At 36.8% G+C, this 24,640-nt stretch overlaps 1 protein-coding gene and 1 pseudogene across 2 annotated transcripts in view; both read right to left on the bottom strand.

Annotated features, from left to right (window-relative positions):
* Nucleotides 1-24,640, bottom strand: part of M1AP (meiosis 1 associated protein) — an 87,432-nt gene that overhangs the window by 40,990 nt on the left and 21,802 nt on the right. For both annotated transcript variants that reach the window (XM_008576921.1, XM_008576922.1), the window contains exons 3-4: nt 12,736-12,921; nt 3,729-3,897 (exon numbers count right to left, since the gene is read on the bottom strand). In XM_008576921.1, the coding sequence (XP_008575143.1) occupies nt 3,729-3,897; nt 12,736-12,921 (355 nt within the window). The remainder of the gene's footprint in view (nt 1-3,728; nt 3,898-12,735; nt 12,922-24,640) is intronic.
* Nucleotides 9,454-10,297, bottom strand: LOC103593839 (annotated as a pseudogene).

Here is a 24,640-nt window from a genome sequence, read left to right as displayed (position 1 = left end):
AATACAGCAATTTATAGGATGATGTATTATTTAGAAGCAAATAGAAAGTTACTGGAAGAATCATCAGCACTGGCACAGGGTAGAAAGGTGCTTTTCTGCATTTAAAAGTTCTTCTACACAGCTCTAGCCACTAACTATTTTAAATAAAGGCATCAGGCAGCCTCAGAGTATTCTGAGCTCTGTAACTTTAGAGATACAGTAAGTTCTTTCTGGGTAGGGTCACAGAAGGGAGAAAAGGACACAGCCCATGCCTGATCTATCCTGGCCAAAGAGAAAGACAAAGAGCTTCTTTCTCACAGATTCAGTTTGATAACACAATGGAAAGGGCTCTGAATGGTGGCCTGGAGAACTATGGTTGCCTCAGCCTGGGTCATGGCCCACTCTGTGACCAGGATGGTGAAGATGTTACTGGAGAAAGGGAATGTAGGGGATGTTGGGCAGACCAACAACAGCCTCCACAGGTGTCAGTGTCATCAATTCACTCAACAAATACCTGCTAGGATAATCTAGGATATGCTATACATGGGGACACAGAAATGAGTGAAACAAGTTTCTAATCCCGAGGTACTGACAATTTAATGCAGAGGTAAAAGACAATTTAGGTGAGGTGACAAAATTATCACACAATGAAGCAACGGTGAACAGTTCTACATGATATATAATTAAGTGCTGAATTATGTGGTGCTGACCACAAGTGATGTGGTTGTTCTAAGGAGATGAAAATCAATACAGTAGTCATGAACCTAAATTAGGATTTAAGGGATGGGGAGAATTTGGCTAGAAGAAGATAGGGGAAGGAATTAAAAGGGAAGGAGTGGGAATTCAGAGGAAAAAGACTACTATGAGTGGAAGAATGGAGATAGAAATGACAGTCAGAGAGGAGACAGGCTTGAGAAAAGCATAGTGTGCAGTAGGTGAGAGCTCACAAACTACACAGCTAAGGCTGGTACCATCCCTCCACGCCAGAACAATGTCAGTGGCCTCATGATGCTGAAGGCATTCACATGTGTTAGAATTTGACAGGAACTACATCCTTAGTTACCAACCCCTTCTACTTAATCACAGTGGGGAACAGGGAGTGGAGGGGGAGGAAGAGTGAAATTATCCATGTGAGATCAGGAAGAGATCAATGGTATCAGAATGGTGGGCACTTCCATATGTGCATAACCTTGGAGAGGCTAATATAGCCAGTAAGGAATACAGGAGGGCAAACTGTAACTTGAATGATGGATGAATTAAAACCAGCTAAAAAAAACTCTTAAACCCCATAATTTGGGAATCTTTACTTGACTTCCTAACTAAAATATTTTCACACATTTCTGCAGCCTTAGAATGAAATCCAAATGTTTCAGCATGGCATATATGGCCTTGTCTACCTTTAACTCTTGTCTACCTTTTCAGCCTTGCTCCCACCTCTACCTGAGAGGCTCTGGAGGTAGGGAACTGGGTGCACTTCTCTGAAACTTGATCGTATCATGCTTTCTCATGTCTCTGGGTTGCCTTTTTGAGTGGTCCTTTCCTCTTCCTCTGCTTGGCTAATTCCTACTTATCCTCTAAGACTCAGTTTGGCTGCGGGTTCGGATCCTATATAGGAATGGCCGGTGCGCTCACTAGCTGAGCGCTGTGTGGGCGACACCATACCAAGGGTTGCGATCCCCTTACTGGTCACGAAAAAGACAAAAAAAAAACAAAAAAAAACTCAGTTTGAATATTTCTTCTTCTATGAAGTGTAGGATTATGGGTGATTTAGATTTACTTATTTGTGCTTATTTGCATTTTTAACTTGTTTATTATAAACATGGCTATTTTTCAGAATGTAAGTATCAGGGAAAAGGCCATTCAAGTAAATAGAACATATGAACAAGGGGAAAGACCACTATGTAGGACTACTCCATACCTCTCTACAAAGTAATCCTAGGGGTAATTCAAGAATTAAAGTCTAAATTCAAAACCAAAATGATTATCTTTTATGCCCATTGGACTAGCAAAGATTAAAAAACAAACAAATAATGTCTAGTAGGAAAGTCTTATTTACTATTGGTAGAAATATAAATTGGTATGATCTTTTTGGAGAGTTGTTGGCAATAACTATCAGAAACGTATATATTGTTTTACTTCCTAGTAACTTCTAGGAATTTATTCTGTAGAAAATACTTGCACAAGTGGACAACTATACACATTAACAGGAAAGTCTATGTAATTTGTGGGTGCAGAGCAAAATGAAAATGTAGAACCCCTTATTAAAAAACATGGAAAAAATGCAATTAAAAGTACTAAAACATAAAACCTTTTAGTCTCCTCTGTGGTCTTTTTCTTGAGCTATCATGGTGGGTTTTTGTTTTTGTTTTTATGCTTTGTTTTTAAAATTGTGGTAAGAACACTTAACATGAGATCTCTGCCCTTTTAACCAATTTTTATGTGTACAATATAGTATTGTTAAGAGGTATGATATTGTACAGCATATCTCTAAAACTTATTCCTTTTATTCATTGTCTCATTGTGTTTTTTAAAATTTGCTATTGATGTCATGCTCCCTCAGGCACGGGGTGTTTTACAGGCAAGTGGTGCCTTGGGTCCTGCTCCTGTAACTCAGCCCTAAAGGCATATGTGCCTGACCCTGACCCAAGTGTCTAGGCCTCTGCCCCATAGAGGAACACAGGACAGCAATGGTCATCGGGTGTGGGTGAGTGGGGTGGTGACACTAAGTTTGGTGAGCTGGCAAATGAGAATCCATTCTGGGGATGTGGGAAGGAGGCAGAAGACAGGGCATGTGTAAGCCAAGGACATAAGCTCCTGGCACATTCTCCATTGTTCGATAAAACATCACTTTAAAACACAAATTCAAAAATAAAATTATTAAGAAATTTTTTTTTTTGTCTTTTTCGTGACCGGTAAGGGGATCACAACCCGTGGTGTGGTGTCGCCCGCACTGCGCTCAGCCAGTGAGCGCACAGGTCAGTCCTATATAGGATCCGAACCTGTGGTGGGAGTGTCGCTGTGCTCCCAGCCCCGCACTCTCCTGAGTGCGCCACAGGGCCAGCCGAAAATTATTAAGAATTTTAAGACAACAACCAAAGAGCATTAAACCCCATGCACGGGTCCTTTCTGCATGCAGGATCCTGTGTGACTGCACTGACCATTAGCCCATGAAGCCAGTTTTGCACATAAGTTTGTACATACAGCATTGGTTATAATAGTAAAATGTAATAAACCAAATTGCTCATTAATAAGTGATTAAACAAGTAGACTATGGTAAAAACACACAACAAAAAAATCATGCAACCATTACAAAATGAGACACATCTATGAATACTGATATAGTTTTCTAACACACACGAACAAGGAAGGTTACAGAGTATTAGGTATGCCACATCCCACTAAAATATTGACACAGAGAGAGAGAGAGAGTGTGAGTGAGTGTGAGTGTGTGTGTGTGTGTGTGTGTGTGTGTGTGTGTGTGTGTGTAAAGGAACATTGGAAGGGATACCCCAATCTCTTCAAAGTGATTAGGGGAGAAAGAAATTTTTACTTTTTACTTTATACACCTATAATATTTCAGTTTTTACTATTAGGATATATTGTTTCTGAAATAAAATGACTATTAAAAGATTTAACTCTAACACCTAGAAACGTCTGTCTGAACTGTAGTGAAATCTGCTTCCTGACTTGTAAAAGACTATTCATTAAAATTCTTACCATTCTTTTTACCTTTATAAAAAAATTCTTACCATCATTGCTGGGCTCTTCAATAGGAGATGCTGAGTCCATACAGTCTAGGATTCCCTTTGTGACCTCAACAACCTGAAGCCTTCTGACCCTCCCTAGGTCTGTATTTCTCAACCCTTCCTCCAATTGTTTGACCACCTCTTTTCCAGGCTGGGAAGTCAGAACAGTAATCTGAAAATAAATCCTAGAATTAATGTGTCTGTTCTCTCTGATGTACAGAGTGAGATAACAGCTTGTATCTTAGGATAAACACAGCAGAAGTCTGTGGTAGTGGCTATTGTGTTTAATGTGGAGAGGAGGATTTAATTGTAACTTACAAATCAAATTTCATTTGACAGATTCTGGTGAGACAGGTCATCACAGGACCTTTCCAATCAGTCTGAGCTGATCTCAGAAATATCCCATACACCGTTAGCCTCTACACGTACATAGCCTCCCTCATTATCAACATCTTCCACCAGAGTGGCACATTTTTTGTAACTGATGAATCTACATTGACACATCATAATCATCCAAGTCCATAGATTACATTAGGATTCACTCTTGGTGTGGCATTTTATGGGTTTGTACAAATGTATAATGACATGTACCCATCAGTATAATATCATACAGTAAAAGAAAATACAGAGTATTTTCACTGCCCTAAAAATCCTCTGTGCTCCACCTGTTCATCCTGCTCTCCTCCAACCCGACAACCATTGACGTTTTTACTGTCTCCATAGTTTTGCCTTTTCCAGAATGTCATATGGTTGGAATCATACAGTATGTAGCCTTTTCAGACTGACTTCTTTCACTTAGTAACATGCATTTAAGAATCCTCCACATCTTTCTGTGGCTTGATAACTGATTTCTTTTTAGCACTGAATTATATTCCACTGTCTAGATGTACCACAGCTTATTTATCCATTCATCTCCTGAAGGACATCTTGCTTGCTTCCAAGTTTGGCAATTATGAATAAAGCTGCTATAAACACCATGTGCAGGTTTTTGTGTGGACTAGGTTTTCAGCTCCTTTGGGTAAATACCAAGAAGTGTGACTGCTGGATTTTATGGTAAGAATATGCTTAGTTTTGCAAGAAACCATTAAACTGTTTTCCAAAGTGGCTGTAGCATTTTGCATTCTTGCCAGCAGTGAATGAGAATTCCTGTTGCTGCACACCCTCACTAACATTTGGTGTTGCTTTGGATTGAGTGTACTCTCAAAACTTGACACTGCGACAGTGTTAAGAGGGTAGAAAATCCTATTATAGTAATTGAAAGGTGGGGCCTTGAAGAGGTGATTTGATTGAAGGACCATGCTGTAGTGAATGGATTAAAACCGTTGGTCATGGGCATGGTTCTGAAGGTTTTAAAAAGGGGAGCACATGAGGAATTAATCTCTTGCTCTCTCTGCTCTGCCATTTCACAATGTGATGCCTTGCCATTACTGTCACCACCACCAAGGCCTTCACCAAATGTGTTTGTTTACTTTAATTGATGTTTGAATGTTTAATCAGGCTTGCACACCTGAGATAAATTTCACCTGGTTGTGGTATATAATTCTTTTTATATATTGTTGGATTTGATTTGCTAATATTTTGTTGAGGATTTCTACAACTATACTCATGAGAGATGTTGTCTGTAGTTTTCTTTTCTTGTAATGTCTTTGTCAGTTCTAGTATTGAATAATTCTGGCTTCATAGAATGGGTTAGGAAGTTATTCCCTTTGCTTTTATCCTCTGAAAAAGATTGTAGAAAATTGGTATAATTTCTTCCTCAAATGTTTGGTATAATTCAACAGTGAACCTATTAGTGCCTGGTGCTGTTTTGGAATGTTATTAATTATTGATTCTATTTCTTTAATAGATATAGGTGTATTCATATTGTCTATTTCTTTTTGTGTCAGTTTTGGCAAATTGTATCTTTCAAGGAACTGGTACATTTCATCTAGGTTGTCAAATATGTGAGCATAGAGTTGTTCATAGTGTTCCTTTATTATCTTTTTAATGTCTGTAGGATCTGTAGTGATGTCCTATCTTTTATTTCTGATATTAGTAATTTGTGTCCTCTCTTTTTTTCTTAGTCTGGCTAGAGGTTTATCAATTTTATTGATCATTTCAAAGAACCAGTGTTTGGTTTTGTTGATTTTCTCTATTAATTTCCTGTTTTCAATTTTGTTGATTTCTGCTCTATTCTCTATTCCATTCTATTTCTTTTCTTCTGCTTACTTGGATTTAATTTGTTCTTCTTTTTTTTTAGTTTCCTAAGGTGGAAACTTAGATTATTAATTTTAGATCTTTCTTCTTTCGTAATGTATGCATTCAATGATATAAATTTCCCTCCGAGCACTGTTTCCTCTGCAGCCCACAAATTTGATAAGTTGTGTTTTCATTTTCATTTAGTTCAAAATATTTTAAAATTTCTTTTGCAATTTCTTCTTTGACACATGGGTTTTTTGAGTGTGTTGTTTAATCTCCACATGTTTTGGGATTTCCAGGTATCTTTGTTATTGATTTCTACTTTAATTCCATTGTGGTCTGACAGCAGATATTGTATGATTTCTATTCTTTTAAATTTGTTAAGGTGTGTTTTATAACCCAGAATGTGGTCAACTTTGTGAATGTTCAACATGTGCTGGAGAAAAATGAAAGTGATTGACTTTTGTATATTAAACTTGTATGCTGTAAACTTGTTATAATTGCTTATTAGTTCCAGAATTTTTTTGCTGATTCTTTCCGATTTTCTACATAGATAATCATGTCATCTGCAAACAAAGACAGTTTTATTTCTTCCTTCCCAATCTGTACCCTTTTGTTTCCTTTTCCCTTATTGCATTAGCTAGGATTTCCAGGACAATGTTTATTTATTTATTTTCTCTTGAGTGAAACATAATGAATTTTACTAGACTGATAACAACAATGGAATATATAAAGAATTACAGGCTGAGTGCATGTGTTTGTTATGTCCCTGTGTGTGTCAGTGCGAGTTGAGCAATTCAGGACAATGTTTAAAAGGAATGGTGAGAAGAGACATCCTCACCTTGTTCCTGATCTTAGAAGGAAAGCTTTGAGTTTCTCACCAGTAAGTGTGATGTTAGCTATAGTTTTTTGAAGATATTCTTTATGAAGTTGAGGAAATTTCCTTCTATTACTAGTTTACTGAGTTTTGTTTTTTTTTTTTTAAATCATTACTGGGTATTGGATTTTATCAAATGCTTTTTCTGCATCTATTCATGTGATTTTTCTCTTTCAGCCTGTTGATGTGATGGATTACTTTAATTGATGTTTGAATGTTTAATCAGGCTTGCACACCTGAGATAAATTTCACCTGGTTGTGGTATATAATTCTTTTTATATATTGTTGGATTTGATTTGCTAATATTTTGTTGAGGATTTCTACAACTATACTCATGAGAGATGTTGTCTGTAGTTTTCTTTTCTTGTAATGTCTTTGTCAGTTCTAGTATTGAATAATTCTGGCTTCATAGAATGGGTTAGGAAGTTATTCCCTTTGCTTTTATCCTCTGAAAAAGATTGTAGAAAATTGGTATAATTTCTTCCTCAAATGTTTGGTATAATTCAACAGTGAACCTATTGGTGCCTGGTGCTGTTTTGGAATGTTATTAATTATTGATTCTATTTCTTTAATAGATATAGGTGTATTCATATTGTCTATTTCTTTTTGTGTCAGTTTTGGCAAATTGTATCTTTCAAGGAACTGGTACATTTCATCTAGGTTGTCAAATATGTGAGCATAGAGTTGTTCATAGTGTTCCTTTATTATCTTTTTAATGTCTGTAGGATCTGTAGTGATGTCCTATCTTTTATTTCTGATATTAGTAATTTGTGTCCTCTCTTTTTTTCTTAGTCTGGCTAGAGGTTTATCAATTTTATTGATCATTTCAAAGAACCAGTGTTTGGTTTTGTTGATTTTCTCTATTAATTTCCTGTTTTCAATTTTGTTGATTTCTGCTCTATTCTCTATTCCATTCTATTTCTTTTCTTCTGCTTACTTGGATTTAATTTGTTCTTCTTTTTTTTTAGTTTCCTAAGGTGGAAACTTAGATTATTAATTTTAGATCTTTCTTCTTTCGTAATGTATGCATTCAATGATATAAATTTCCCTCCGAGCACTGTTTCCTCTGCAGCCCACAAATTTGATAAGTTGTGTTTTCATTTTCATTTAGTTCAAAATATTTTAAAATTTCTTTTGCAATTTCTTCTTTGACACATGGGTTTTTTGAGTGTGTTGTTTAATCTCCACATGTTTTGGGATTTCCAGGTATCTTTGTTATTGATTTCTACTTTAATTCCATTGTGGTCTGACAGCAGATATTGTATGATTTCTATTCTTTTAAATTTGTTAAGGTGTGTTTTATAACCCAGAATGTGGTCAACTTTGTGAATGTTCAACATGTGCTGGAGAAAAATGTGCATTCTTCTGTTGTTGGATGATATAGTACATAGATGCTGATTATATTCGGTTGATTGGTGATATTGTTTTCAACTATATCCTTACTGATGTCTTGCCTGCTGAATCTGTCCACTTCTGATAGAGGGGTGCTGAAGTTTCCAACTATAATGGATAATGGATTCATCTATTTCTCTTTGCAATTCTATTAGTTTTTGCCTCATGTAGTTTGACTCTGTGTTGTTAGGTACATACACATTAAGGATTGTTATGTCTTCCTGGAGAATTGACCTGTTTATCATTATGTAATTCCCTTCTTTATCCCTAACAACTTTCCTTGCTTTGATATCTGCTTTGTATGAAATTAATATAGCTATTCCCGCTTTCTTTTGATTAGTGTTAGCATGGTATATTTTTCTTCATTCATTTACTTTTAGTCTACATGTCTTTATATTTAAAGTGGGTTTCCCATAGACAACACATAGTTAGATTTTGCTTTTAGATCTACTCTGACATTCTCTTTTAGTTGTGCATTTAGAGCATTGGCATTCAAAGTGATTATTGATATAGTTGGGCGGATATCTACCATATTTGTTACTATTTTTTATTTGTTGTCCTTATTGTTTATTCCTATTTTTTGTCTCCCATTCTTTTTCTGCCTTTTGTGGTTTTAATTGAACATTTTATATAATTCCATTTCCTCTCCTTTCTTAACATATCTCTCCTTTCTTAGCATTTTATTTATTTATTTTTTAGTGGTTACCCTAGAGTTTGCAATGTACATTTACAACTAATCCAAGTCCACTTTCAAATAACACTATACCACTTTACAGGTAGTGTAAATACCTTATAATAACAAAATAATCCTAATTCCTTTCTTCTATCTCTTATATTATTGCTGTCATTCATTTCACTTATAAATAAACATATATAATCACCTGTAATGCATACATAACCAAATGCATTGTTGCTATTATTATTTTGAATCAACTGTTATCTGTTCAATCAACTAAGAAAAATAAAAATTTATTTTTCCTTCACTTATTCCTTCTTCGATGCTTTTTCTTTATGTAGATCTGAGTTTCTGACATATTATTTTTCTTTTCTCTAGAGAATTTTTTTCAACATTTCTTGCAAGGCAGGTCTATTGGCAATAGATTCCCCTAATTTTTGTTTGTCTGGGGGAGTCTCTTTTTCTCCTTCACTTAAAAAAATTTCTTAAAATTTTTATCATACATGCTGTGTTCATGGAAAATCAAGGCCTTTGAAGGAACTTGATTAGATACAAATTATGTTCAGCTCTGAGCTGGTTACAAATCATGTTTAGCATAGAAACAGTTAAGCTAAAGCTTTCTTATCTTTATAGGTTGCCATCATTTTCTTGATTTCAGCAATAGCTTTCCCTGAATTCAGACCCTAGGGACATGTCCTTGTGTAGTTCATGATGGTGTGGCAGTGGTAGAGAGAGAATGGATCCTCAAGCTTGGCCAGGAGCTCCTTGGTGAAGTCATCTCTGGTACTGATCATACAGTGATAGGCGTGCAGAAGAACCACAGGCCACAAATATTTGTTTCTGTTCCACCAATAGCTGTGGCAGCTGGTGCTACAGCAAGCTCAGAGGATGAATTTGTAGAGGCATCCAGTTTGTCACAATCTTCTATGTATCGCAGATACTGCTGTTTGCCTTCCTGGGATTCATCCTTCTTCAAATAAGGCTCAATGGATTTGTACTGTGCTTAGAAGTTGCTCAAATCAGGAACAAGATCCTTTATCATATACATATGTGATAGAAAGAAGAATGTAGATTTCTGAAACTTCATTGAGGTTGATGTTGATCCTTCGTGCAAGCTACAGTGTTGCCTCCATTGATGGTCATTGCACAAGAGCTGCAGATACCTTCTCTGCATGATCTATGGAAGGTCAAGGTCGAATCAATTTCATTCTTAATCTTGATTAAAGCATCCAGTACCATGGGGCCACATTTATTAAGATCAATTTCATGAGTCTGCATATGAGGTTTATCTCCAGCCTTGTCTGGGCCCCATTGTTAGATGGCAAATTTCTTGATTTGGGGAGGTGTGGCTGCAGCTGTTTGGGTCTCTTGGCAGGCCTTCAGGCAGGCTCCATCAAGGGTTGTGGGTGGGAACTGAAACCTCAAGAAGAGTCTGACCACTGCCACCATCTCGGCTCTGGACTCCCCTTCACTTTTGAAGGATAATTTGACAGGGTACAGAATTCTAGGCTGGTGTTTTTTTTTCCCTCACAATGCTTTAAATATTTTACTTCTCTCTTGCTTGCATGGTTTCTGAGGAGCAGTTGGATGTAGTTCTTATCTTAATCCTCTATAGGTAAGGTGTTTTTTCCCTCTGGCTTCTTTCAGGATATTTTTCTTTATCTTTGATTTTCTGTAGTTTTTTTTTGTTGTTGTTGTTGTTGTTTGTTTGTTTGTTTTAATTTTTTGGCATTTATTCTGCTTCATGTTCTCTGAGATTCCTGGATCTATGGTTTGGTGTCTGACCTTAATTTAGGAAATGCTCAGTCATTACTGTTTCAAATATTTCTTCTGTTCCTTTCTCTCTTCTCCTTCTGGTAGTCCCATTATGTGTATGTTATACCTTGTTATACCTTTTATAGTTTTTGGATATTATGTTCTGTTTCTTTTTTCTTCTTCTCCTTTCAGTCTTGTTCTCTTTGCTTTTCAGGTTTGGAGCTCTCTACTGATATATGCTCAAGCTCAGACATTCTTTCCTCAGTGATGACAAACCTACTAATAAGCTTATCAAAGGTATTATTCATTTCTGTTGCAGTGTTTTTGATCTCCAGCATTTCTTTTTGTTTCTTTCTTAAGATTTCCATCTCTCTGCTGACACTGCCCTTCTGTTCTTTCATGCTGTCTACTTTATCCATTAGAGCCCTTAGCATATTAATCATAGTTGTTTTAAATTCTATGGTCTGATAATTCTTCTTCTTTTTTTTTTTTTAAAAGATGACCGGTAAGGGGATCTCAACCCTTGGCTTGGTGTTGTCAGCACCACGTTCAGCCAGTGAGCAAACCGGCCATCCCTATATAGGATCCGAACCCGCGGCCTTGGTGTTATCAGCACCGCACTCTACCGAGTGAGCCATGGGCCGGCCCAATAGTCTGATAATTCTAACATCCCTGTCACGTCTAGTTCTGATGTTTGCTCCATCTCTTCCAACTGTATCTTTTGCCTTTTAGTATGCCTTATAATTTTTCCTTGATAGTCAGACATAATGTATCTGGCTAAAGAAACTGCTATAAATAGGCCTTTAGTAATGTGGTGGTAACATATAGAGGGAGTGGAAGCATTCCATAAACTTCACAAGTGTTTCTCAGTTTCTGTCCCTCCCCCTTCAGGTGGGATAGGATGGCTAGAGTGGGCTGGAGTTGGGTATTTCCTTTCTCCTACATGGAAATCTATGGCTGGTTGGAGTTTGGTATCTCCCTTCTCCTAGGTCAGTTAAGCTCTAATAACACTTCAGCAGGTTAGGCTCTGTTTAACTAGTTTCTCTTGAAGGCAGAACTTATGAAGAACAGAATGCTCTGGTGTATTTCAAAATGGTTCCTTTTCCCCTCCCCCTGTCAGAGGCAGGGGGCAATTTTCTCCTGATATTTACTGTGAGGAGCTTGTTTGAGCTCCTGGAAGAAAACTCACAAAAGTGAGGACCCCCTCAGGACTAGATCCTCCTGGAGTTTTTAAATTTCAGACTTGTCCACACCCAGCCTCCAGCAATTGGTCAATTGTAGTTCTGGTTTTCCTACCCTAGCACTGGTTCCCGTGGAGGTTTCTGCTCCAGTATTTTGTGATTCTCTGTGTCCACCTGTCTACTTCTCAAATTTTAGAGACAACAGTTTGCCCTGTGACCTCATTTCTCTAGGGATCTAAAAACAGTTGTTGATTTTTCAGTTTGTTTAGCTTTTTACTAGTTGTTAGGATTGAGTGGTGACTTCTAAGTTCCTACATGTGGAACTGGAAACCAGAAGTCCCAGAAGTCCCACACAATTATTTTTTAATTCATCTGTTTGATGCCCGAGGTTACCAGAGACTGAAAATGTTTTAACTCATACTCACTCATGCACCCAGTGGAGTACCCAGCCATGAGTTATTTATATTTTTAAGATTGTCTCAGTCTGGTACCAGAATAGTAGCAATTTTTATATTTGCATATTTGCTAATCCCAAGAAAATTTACTGAATTTGATGCCAAGATTTGATTAATAACAACTGTAAATTCTTAAGGGTACTCAGGTAAATATATAGATACCAATCTAGAAAGTTGAACGTTTGCTTTACAAGTTCAAAAAATTCAGAAGCAGATGGCATATTCAGATTTTATTTTGGTTTCAGTTTTTCCTTAGAATTCACTTCAGTTCATACTATTAGAGCTCCTCTCTATGCCCATCTCTATAATAAGAGCTATACAGGTTATATTGAAATGAGAAACATGTTTTCTGCCTGCAGGGAGTCGAAAATCTAGTCATGGAAATTACATTTAATTTGTATGAAACAGAGAACAACGTAAGGATGATAAATAATGAAGCACCCCGTGGACTGACAGGGGAAGATGGCTTGAAGTCCTAAAAGCCTCTCTTACTTACCTCCAGGGAAGTGTAGGTCAGAGCTGCACCTATGGTCACATGTTTGCTGTATTGTTTGAATTGCTGGAGCCCATCCTCTACTGCCAGTGGCAGAGAAGTACCTTGTGGTCTGAAACAACCTTCTCTCTGTAACATGCGGAGCTCTGAGATGCAGGCCTGTAACCTAGTGAAGTTCTCTTTCACTTGCTGCAGAGAAAAATGAATCAAAGATATTAATCTTTAGCGATCCAGGTTTCAGATTAGTTGGCAGTCTAACTTCATTATCGATTACTCCTCAGGGGTCCCTTCCCTTTCTGAAAATCTGTTTATTTGACCCACATCTACAGAATGCCTACTATGTTCTAGGCACTGCACTAAAATCTTCCCTACACCGAGGAAGGAAAATTTCTAGCCAAAAAGGTTTTGATTATGTAGAGCTACCAGAAACAGGAAAGAAAGTGTTTTAACTCATTCACTCGCCCAGGGAAGGCCAAGTTGTGACTGCTTAGTTTTATTTTGGGGTGCCCTGCAAACTGGAGGCCTAGCAGGGGTTAGTCTTAGACATTATCTTCATTTCTCAGTCAGTTTGGGCACTGAGAGTTTCTCTATTTAAGGATGATGTTTCCTCAGAAATGAGCATTTTGATGTGGCTGATCATGTCAGAATTGATATAAGGTCCTACTGAATCTACTCCTCAGGATCACTTCAGTAAAGAGGAGATACTTGGCTTAGTCTGCAGTCAGCTTAAGGAGCAAACATACAAAACTCAAATAGGTGACCTCTTGGTTCTTTCTCCTCATCCTCCTTTATAAAAACTTGTTCTTATGAAGTAATCTAATTAAATCTGATTGTAGGTCAATGTTTCTTCTCATATAGATACATGCATTTTGAATAAATGTGGACTGAAGATTTGAAAAAATTCACTTCCAATTCACTGTCTGAAGGAATTAATTCCATACATTATGAGCAGGTAGGGGGCCGACCCATGGCTCACTTGGGAGAGCGTGGTGCTGACAACACCAAGTCAAGGGTTAAGATCCCCTTACCGATCATCTTTAAAAAAACAAAAAACAAACAAACAAACAAAAAACAGGTAGGGAGTAGGGAGGAATTATATTTTAGAATGCGGAAACTTTCCTGACCAAAGAGCAGAACTGAGCGATATCTGCAATGCACAAGATACAATACTGCCAGGGTACAAAGATTGCTTAAATTGACCCATGCCTCGCTTAACCCCACAGCTGCTTACTTTGCTTGTGTGAGTCTCTCTCTGAGTTTCTGAGGGAAAACACAAGAAATTGGACTAATTTTTGTAAAAAGAGAACTTGCAATCTAGATGGTAAGATAAGAAAACTACTCAAGAAATAAATGAGAACAAATCAGACCATAGGTATAGATAGCCTAGCAGGCTTTGAGCATTTCTTCTCATGTATTCCCTAAAATAATCTGAAAAACAATGTACTCCTTTATACATTTTTAAGTTGATATCTATATTTTTAAATTCTAAGCATAAGTAGTTGTTAAGGATGTAACTTTCAGCATGTTTTAAATATCAACATTTAAAAATATGACTATCACATTACTCTTCAAAACATAATCCAATGGAATCTAAATATAATGGTGATTTGATACACAGTATTATTCAATTTAAAAATTACATGAACAAGCTCATGTTGTTCTGGGTTTTTTTTCTTCCTTTTTTCTCCTGGAACTCGTGTTTCTATTTTACTTTCCCCAGAGTTTTATCATAATATAAAATAATTTTACGCTTGTCAATCTTTTATTGACCATTTTATCATACTTCTCTGCATTAAAAATATCTATATATTACAAGATTTCTAAGTTTCCCATGACCATAAGCTCTAAGGGGTAATCTATGTTGAGTTGTTATTAGAATTATTGTTCATATACAATTGATCAAAACAACATATATATTACCAATTTTGAGAAATAATTATTGGCATTAAGCATAAACTTTAACAGGAAATGCACCTCTTAATGGCATGGACAGGCTGGGTTCTTTTTTCAATTAGCTCAGCTTTGTGTGAATAAATAATTACTGCTCAAATGACACAACATTCAGTACCAATTCTATCCCTATTTTCTCTTGTTACAGTGCTGAGAAAACTTGTTCTCATAAATATAAGATGGAATGTCAATGAGATTGGCAAGTTCCTTCTAAGTTATATGCCAAATAGCATACAGAAAGCTACTAATAAAAATGTTTTTTTTTTTTTTTTTTTTTTTAAAGATGACTGGCAAGGGGATCCTAACCCTTGACTTGGTGCCGTCAGCACCACGCCCAGCCAGTGAGCGAACTGGCCATCCCTATATAGGATCCGAACCCGGGGCCTTGGTGCCATCAGTACCATACTCTCCCAAGTGAGCCACGGGCCGGCCCATAAAAATGATTTTTAATGATCTGTCAGCTGCTCCTCAATTTGGTCTTTTCAATTCTGTTAAAAACAAAGAATTGGAAACCACCTGGTTGCAAAAATATTTTTTAACCAGTCATAAGTCATTTACTTTCTTACACTGATACCAATATTTTGAATTTTACCTTTGGTGCTCCTGGAAAATTTTAAACTCCATGGCAATGCATCACAGTAAGATTCATAATGGTGAAAGACAGCATTTTAATTGAAAAAGTACTAGGTCTTAGCTCAGGTTTTAGATTAGACAGACTTGAGTTCATAATCTGTCTCTTCCTCTTGTTAGCTGTAGGACCTTAAGCCTAAATTTCTTCCATTAGAAATTGGAGATAATAAAAATACTTCTCTAAGTATTAAATGAATTAATTCATGGCATGTAGTAAGTATGTACCCAGTGTTAGCTGTGGTTGTTATTTTTATCACTATGAAAAACTAAAAGCACTTGGAACATTGCTGATTAAGCAGAGGGGTTTCTATTGACTTAATGGCCCTGTTTTACAACTGGCAAAAGAAGTAAAAAATATATAGTTTCTATGTAAATAACATAGTCACTCATTCATTATTAAAAAAGCATTTAATATTATGTGTTTATGATGTACTAGTTACCTAAAAAAAGACATAATTCCTGTCCTGTAATAATCTTACAAACAAGTGAGATAAGTAGCCTCAGAATACAAAGGGATATGAGCAACAATAAAGTGACATTTTTCAAAGTATGTCAGGCAGTTATTGTTTTTCTATCCCACCAGAATATAAGCTCTATTAAAGGAGGGATCTGATCTGTCTGTCTCTTTATTGCCATGTCTGCAGGGCCAAGACCAGTACCTGAAACACAGGTGGTATTACTTCTAATTCAATGAATGCATATATAATGCATTTCGGGAGGATGAAAAATATTAGTTAGAAACTGAAACTGAAAATAGATATACAGGAATTCTCTGTACTATCAATGGTAAATCTACAATTATTCAAAAATAAAATGTTTATTAAAAAATAAACCAGAGGGCCGACCCCGTGGTGCACTCGGGAGAGTGCGGCACTGGGAGCGCAGCAGCGCTCCCGCCGCGGGTTCAGATCCTATATCGGGATGGCTGGTGCGCTCACTGGCTGAGCGCGGTGCGGCCGGTCACAAAAAAGACAAAAAAAAAAAAAAAATCCCAGAAAAATAGTAGGAAAAACATGGGAGATTATCTTGTGGTAGATAAGGCCTTTGTAAACATGACAACAGAGGTAGGAAACTACAAAGGGAAAATGGAGAGATTTGACTACATACAAATTAAAATTTTATGTAAAGCAAAAGAAAATATGAGTAAAGTTAAGGACAAAAAATAAAATGGAGAAATGTGTGCAACGTAAGTGAGTAGCACGACATATAAAATCTTTAATATGAAAAAAATACTTAATATGTAAAAAGCACCTGCAAATATATAAACTAGATATCTGAATATCCCTTCTAGCACCCAACCATGTACATGCTAGATAAAATACAAACATTTTTAAAATGCATACTTGAATTCACAAGAAATTAAGAGTAATCCCTAAGTACCAAAGGGGGAGGTGGGGGTGGGGGAGGAGACAGAAAACCACAGTGTTAAACAGTTATAAAAGCCTTGGGTTTACTTGCTTATCTTGGGAACCTAGGACCTTGTGTTTCAAGAGAGCAAGAGATAAGACCTTAGGCACACATAAGGAAAAAGAGTTAGAACCCTGGCCCAAAGTTAACAGTGGTCAAAAGGCTCTCTTCTGGGCTGGCCCGGTGGCGCACTGGATAAGTGCGCCGCTTGGGAAGCGCGGCGGCGCTCCCGCCCGAGGGTTCGGATCCCACATACAGACCGGTTCCCGCTCACTGGCTGAGCGAGGCGTGGGGGCAACACCGAGGGTTGCGATCCCGTTGCCGGTCCCCAGTCCGGTACGGGGGCAACACTGAGGGTTGCGATCCGTTGCCGGACACGGAAAAAGACAAAAAAAAAAAAAAAAAAAAAGGCTCTCTTCACTCAATGAAAAGGTGGGTTAGAAAGAATTTGCTCACTGGTAAAGGGAGATGATGACAAAACTTGTTGACTGACAGGAGCTCTGAGTAGAAATATAAAAGAAATTGCTGCTGAGTATTAGAAACCACATGCTTCTCTACAGGCCTGGGATAGCCTAAGTTAAAAATTTAATTTAGATGGTCACAGGTTGATAGCACCCCAGGGCACCTGGCTCAAGCAAACACAAATCCTCTCTGGAGGTAGACCCTAAACTCAGACCTCATAGCACTCTCACAAATTAGGATAAACTAAACATAAACTCATAATCCAAAATTACAAAATTGATGAGAAAATAAACATCATGAGTCAGAGTCATCAGAAACAAAAAGAGCAGGATTATAACACCAGCCACTTCAGATATTGGAATTATTAAATATGCTTAAATATCTTTAAATGTTTAAAGAAATAAAGGAGGAAATCAAAATCACAAACAAAGAATAAAAAACTATCAAAAAGGGCCAGGCAGATTTAAAAAATAACCAAACAGAACTTCTAGAAATTAAATTATAATAGTTGAAATTAAAAACTTAATGAATGGTTTAATCAACAGATTAAACACAACTGAAGAGAGAATTAGTGAATTTGAAATAAAGCTGAAGAAATACCGTAGACCACATCACAGAAAGACAAAGAGATGGAAAACATGAAAAACATTACAATAGAAATGGAAGAAGAAGTGAGAATACTTAACATACATCTAATTAGAGTCTCAAATGGGTGGAAAAAATATAATGGGGAAAAGGCAGTATTCAAATAGATGGTGGGTGGGAATTTTCCAGAATCAATGGAAAGGCATGAACTCTCAGATTTATAGAGCACAACCAGCTCCAAACAAGAGATATAAAAAGAAATTCATATTTTTTTCTTTGTCTTTTGTCTTTTTCCGTGTCCGGCAACAGATCGCAACCCTCAGTGTTGCCCCCGTACCGGACCGGGGACCGGCAACGGGATTGCAACCCTCGGTGTTGCTCCCGCGCCTCGCTCAGCCAGTGAGCGGGAACCGGTCTGTATGTGGGATCCGAACCCTCGGGCGGGAGCGCTGCCGCGCTTCCCAAGCGGCGCACTTATCCAGTGCGCCACCGGGCCGGCCCAAGAAATTCATATTTAAACACAATAAAGACATAAAGAAGATCTTAAAATCAGCCAGAGATAAAAATTATTTAGCAAGAAACAACTATTAGATTGACAGAAGACTTCTCAATAACAATAATACTATCCAGAAGGCAGTAGAATAATACCCTCAAAATGCTGAGAGAAAATATGAGTATCTCTCAACACAGAATTAATTCAGTTAAACTATCATTCAAGAATTAGTGTTAAACAAAGACACTTTAATCTATTTATTTTTTTCTGGAGACTGGCTGGTACAGGGATTGAATCCTGGACCTTGTTGTTATCAGACCACTCTCCAACCAGCTGAGCTAACTGGCTAGCCCCGAAGACAATTTAGACAATTGAAAATTGAAATAACTGGGCCGGCCCGGTGGTGCACTCGGTAGAGTGGGGCGCTTGGGAACGTGGTGGCGCTCCTGCCGAGGGTTCAGATCCCATATAGAGACCAGTCCGCTCACTGGTTGAGCGTGGTGCGGGCGTGACACCGAGGGTTGCGATCCCATTACCGGTCACGAAAAAAGACAAAAAGGAAAAAAAAAAAAAGAAAATTGAAATAATTTCTTGTCATGAGACCCCCTAATTAAAAATACTTCTAAAGCTGAGCTGTCCAATATGGTAGCCACTAGCCACATCTTGATATTGAGCACTTGAAATGTGGCTAGTCCAATTTAAGGCATGCTGTATGTGTAAAATACACACAAAATTTTTAATAAAAAACAAAAAATGAAAAAAATCTCAATTTAAAAATTTTGATGGCATATTGAAATGGTAATAGTTTGAATATACCAAGGTAAATAAACTATATTATTAAAATTAATTTTACCTGTTTATTTTCACTGTTTTTAAATGTGACTAATAGAAAAATTTATATGTGTGGCTTACATTATATATATAGTGGATGGTGTGGGTTTAAAGGATATACTTTTTTTTCTATTTTTAAATTTATTTTTTAACTGAAATATAACCAATTATACATATTTATGGGGTACAGAGTTGACTATCAGTATTTGTGTACAATATGTGATCAAATCAGTATTGTTAGCATGTTCATCACTGCAAATCATAATTATTCTTTGTCTCCACTACCCAATTCTAAGAAGAAGGTAAGTGATCACAGAAAAATGGTCTGATATTCAAGAAGGAATGGTAAACAGAGAAACCTGTAAGTGTGTGAGCAAAATGAAACAAATATTTCTTGTATAAAACAATAACAGGAATGTCTAATTTGGGGATAAAATACAGTACCAAGTATGCAGTATGAGAGGAAAATGATCAGAGTTAAAACATTCTAAGGTTTGTCTAGAGAAGACTAAAGGCATTGATCAATTAAAGACAATACCTAAGGTAGAGGGTTAGAAATCTTAATTCTCATTTGATTTTTAGAATAGGGTTTTTAGGTAATGCATGTATGAGGCAAAAGTCTCCAGCCAGGGGGCAAGAGCTCACAGCTAGCTTGGCAACAGACCATCTAATCAACTGTAATCACTGCTTAGGTATGGGATTGTACACTTTAATGATTTTAGAGCCAACAGGTTGTTGTCATACTGATCCTGTTAAGAGATTTTAAAAATTTGACGTAGGGACAAATGTGAAAAAATGTTTGCTAAGAGCAAGCTGTATGTTGGTGGAAACTTTAGAGACAATTTTACTTAGATTTAATCATAAGAATGTAACTTTTGCTTAAATCATTTGAGGAGAAGTTATATTTTAGATAATGATCGCAGTTTGACCAACTTAGCTTTCCACAAATTGCACTTTGGAATGTCGCATTGTTAATTTTACTGATGTTACCAGTTTCCATTGTTCCATGTCTTTGTGTCTTTTTGAAATGATTGAATCAACTGATTTTTCTTGTGAAACTTGTCTTTACAATAAAAAGCAGAAGCTAACTTTGAATCGGGGCTGTACCCAGTTTTCTCCTTCTAACAGAGGAGTTGCTGAGGTGCGGTCCCTTCCAGCTTCTCATTGCATTCATGTTGCTTTGAGTAATCCTTTTTTGTGTCTTTTTACAGAGAGAGAAGTGTAATACCCTAAAAGAAAAGAAATACATTGTATACTTTCAAAACAATAGAGAAAAAAATAATGATAATCCAAAAGAAGACAGTAAATGAGGGAAGAAAGCATAGAAAAGGGTAGACAAATAGAAAACAGCAAGTAAGATAATACCAGATAGGTCATCAATTACAAAAAATACAAACTTATTTCCTAAAATTTACCAGTTAAAAAACAAATGAATGGACAAGATGGAAAAAATTCACTATATGCCATCCATAATATGTACATCTAAAACTTTTTTTTTTTTTTTTTTTTTAAAAGATGACCGGTAAGGGGATCTTAACCCTTGACTTGGTGTTGTCAGCACCACGCCCAGCCAGTGAGCGAACCGGCCATCCCTATATGGGATCCGAACCCGGGGCCTTGGTGTTATCAGCACCGCACTCTCCCGAGTGAGCCACCGGGCCGGCCCTAAAACTTTTATGAGAGTAAAAATCGAGAGTGAAAGGATGCTTCAGATATACCCTCAGACATTCTAACTTTATTAGTCTCAGCTGGGGCCCCATGCACTAAAATATTTTTAAAGTTCCTCAGGCTATTCTAATGAGCGGCCAAGGTCGAGACTACTTTAACTTATTTTTTTAATAAAAGAAGAAAGCCTTAAAATTAATAAAATATATTAGTGCTTGACTTAAGAGGTTAGAAAAGGAATGATACAATGAGTAAAGGCTAGCCTAGGAGGAGAAAAATCGCAAATGATATGAACAGGCAATTCACAAAGGAACAAAAACACACAGTCAAGTAACATGAAAAGATGTTCAAACTCACTAATAAAGGAGATACAAGTGAAAGCATAATACATTATTATTTTATTCATATCAGATTGGCAAAATCAGAAAAGACTGACAGTACCTAGAAATTAGCAAGGATATGAAGAAATGGAAGTTTCATGCTTGCTGATGGGAATGTAAATTGGTACTACCTCTCTGGAGGGTGGTTTTAAACTCAAACTTTTAAATGTGTATTTTTTGTTATCTAGGATTTTTCTTTTTTTTTTTTTTGTCTTTTTTGTCTTTTTTCCGTGTCCGGCAACGGATCGCAACCCTCAGTGTTGCCCCCGTACCGGACTGGGGACCGGCAACGGGATCGCAAGCCTCGGTGTTGCTCCCGCGCCTCGCTCAACCAGTGAGCAGGAACCGGTCTATATGTGGGATCCGAACCCTCGGACGGGAGCGCCGCCCCGCTTCCCAAGCGGTGCACTATCCAGTGCGCCACCGGGCCGGCCCCTAGGATTTTTCGCTTTTAGGAATATATCTTAAGATAATCAAACAAGTGTCCAAGTGTAAGAATAAGAATTCTTGCAGCATTGCAGCATTGGTTACAATGGCAAAAAAAGAAAGAAAAAAAGAGAAACAACCTAAATGTACGTCAACTGGAGACTAATTCATTATGGTACAATTAAACATTATGTAGCTATTTAAAATTATGACATATATCTGTATTTATTGACATAAAACCCCCCTACAATATATTGTTAATTATAAAAATTAGATAACAGAATCAGCTGGCATAGTATTATCTCATTTATGTAAATTTTTAAGTTATGTCTCTATTTATCTATCTATCTTCCCTCATCTCTACAGATAAACAGGTAGATGATTGGAAGATACTCACCAAAATGTTAATGGGTGGTAAGATTGTAAGTACTTTTCCCCTTATATTTGTTTTTCTCTTTTAAGTTCTCTTTCAATTCTTCTGAATATGTCAAGAAAAAAGTCTTAATTGTTGCTACCATGCTTTTAACTCCTCTCTAACAGACAGTAATCTCTTTATTGCTCTTTTTCCAGGCTGTTTTAACAGGAAATCTTTCCCAGTTTTTATTTTTAAATCAAAGCTATATTTGCACGTAGTTAAAAAAGTCAAACAGTTTTTGCAGATAGCGTGAATAGTTCACGAATTTTTACAAAACACATCATCTACTCCCCACTCCCACTTTGATAGTGTTCTAAAGACAACTTCTTTCAAGATTTTTAGCTGGTTTATTTTCTATTTACCTCCATATCCATGAAATATATATATATACACACACATATAGTTGGCCCTTGAACAATGTGGGAGGGTTAAGGGCATAGTGGAAAATCCGTGTTTAATTTTCCCCATGTAATTAATTAACTTAAGTACTTAAAGTAGTTAAATACCTAACTAAAGTAGTTAAATACTTCCCTCCTGTGGAACCCACATATGTGAAAAGTCCCTTTATGTGGATTCCACTTATAAGAGCACCTGTGCAGTTCAAACCCGTGTTGTTCAAGGGTCAATTGTATAGTGTGTGTGTGTGTGTGTATTTTCACACATATTCTTGTTTCAATTTTAGGTGTTATCTGATGAACACCCTCAAACAGAGCTCTCCTTCTACACCCCTCCCTCCATCCTCTCAATAGTTCATTTTAATTTTGGTTAAATCAGTATTCAGTTTACTTCTTTATGACTGTGTAAAATCTATTGACATCTGAATCATGGGATATACAAAATAACCTTTTCTTTTCTATGCAATCTTTTTTTCTGGAGTTAATATTTATCTTTTTTTGAAATTTGCATGCTTTTCTACCTCTAATTAAATCTTAGACTCTTCATCAGTTGTCTAAATCTCCTGTCAATATATTCAGACACTTTGGATATTTTATCAATTTCATTTTTCTGAAGAAATCTCTCCTGGGATGGAGCCTTCTGGCCTGCTCCCATCTGGAGTGTTTGCCTTCTCTGCCAACTGTAAGCTCTATCTTAACCATCATCCTGGAGTTTTTCAGTGCCTTTTTGTTGGATCTCCTGTATTCTGGATCCTGTATTGTTTTCTTTCTTGTTTTACTCCTTTATTTTGGTAGCATATATTCTTCGGAGGTTCCTGAGAATGGGGTCACAGGAAGAAAACATTTTTTGAGAATTTGTATGTCAAAAATTATCTTATTCTCCTTGCACACCTGAATGATAATTTGGCTAGAGAGAATGCTATATCAGACAGGATTTTCCTTTGGTATTTTGAAGGTCTTGTTCCACTGTCATCTAGCTTCCTGGATTGCTTTTGAGAAGACCAAAGCCATTATTATTCTTATTCCTTTGTAGATAACCTGTTTTTTCCTCTTTTGTATCTTATAGGATTTTAATATTGTGCCCAGTTTTTTGAAGTTTTACAAATGTGTCTTCGTGTTAGCATATTTTTATCCATTGTTCTGGGCACCCTGTGGGCCCCTTTACTCTAGAAACACATTCTAGATGATTCAATTCTAAAAATTTTTTTAAAGGTTATTTCTTTGATGACTTCCTCTCTTGTATTTTCTCTCTTCTCTCCTTCTATAACTGTTATTATTTGGATGTTGGATACACTGGACTAGTTCACCAATTTTCTTATGTATTTTTCTCATTTTCCTCAGAATTTTGCTCTCTTGGAGTTTAGTGCAACTTTATCTACTAATACTATCTCTTCTATTGAGGTTTTCAACTATCACAATCTTAATTTACAAGAGCTCCTTTTTTGTTCACTGACTTTTTTTTAAAAAAGCATCCTGTTTTATTTCATAGATGGAATATTTTCTCATATCTCTGAGGAAATCAATGGGAGCTTTTACTTTTCTTCTTCTTGCAGTCTTTCTCCAATTTGTTTTTCTTTTTAATTTTTTTATTTCATATGTTTCTTTTGGTTTTGGTATCTATATTTCATGTTAGAGGTTTTTGTAAATTGTATGTTGATCCTTGGATGATCTGTTAATATTTACAAACGGGGCACTAAAAAAGATGATTGGAATCTCTGTATGCAAGGATAGGGCTTATCGATTAGGTTTAACTCTGTGGTGATTTGCCTGAGCTGTTTGGTTGCAGAACCTCCAATCTAAGTATGTGCATATTTTTCCTGGTCTGAGAAAGATATTCCTGGAGGGAATAGATCTTGCTACCAACATTCTGGAAACAAAAAGAGAGAAAGGAACCGTGTATGTTGTGGGGAGGAGGTCTCAGCATTCAGTCTGAGACATTCATTTAATTTCCCTATTTAGGTAAGGTCACTCCCATACTTAACTGTGCCTGATGTTCCCCTGGGCAGAGACCCTCTACAGAGATGAAACCTTCAGTTTTCTGCTGGAGAAAGGATGGGGCAGTTGCCTTGCTTTTTGAGTAGAAGGGGGAATCTGAAGTTCAAACTGCTTTTTTTTTTTTTTTTTTTAAAAAGATGACCGGTAAGGGGATCTTAACCCTTGACTTGGTGTTGTCAGCACCACGCTCACCCAGTGAGCTAACCGGCCATCCCTATATGGGATCCGAACCCGTGGCCTTGGTGTTATCAGCACCTCACTCTCCCGAGTGAGC

Source organism: Galeopterus variegatus, unplaced genomic scaffold (genome assembly GCF_000696425.1).
Source record: "Galeopterus variegatus unplaced genomic scaffold, G_variegatus-3.0.2 Scaffold1428, whole genome shotgun sequence".
NCBI classification, from domain to species: Eukaryota; Metazoa; Chordata; class Mammalia; order Dermoptera; family Cynocephalidae; genus Galeopterus; species Galeopterus variegatus.
The sequence above is the reverse complement of the archived record's forward strand: the minus strand, read 5'-3'. Positions and strand labels throughout refer to the sequence as shown.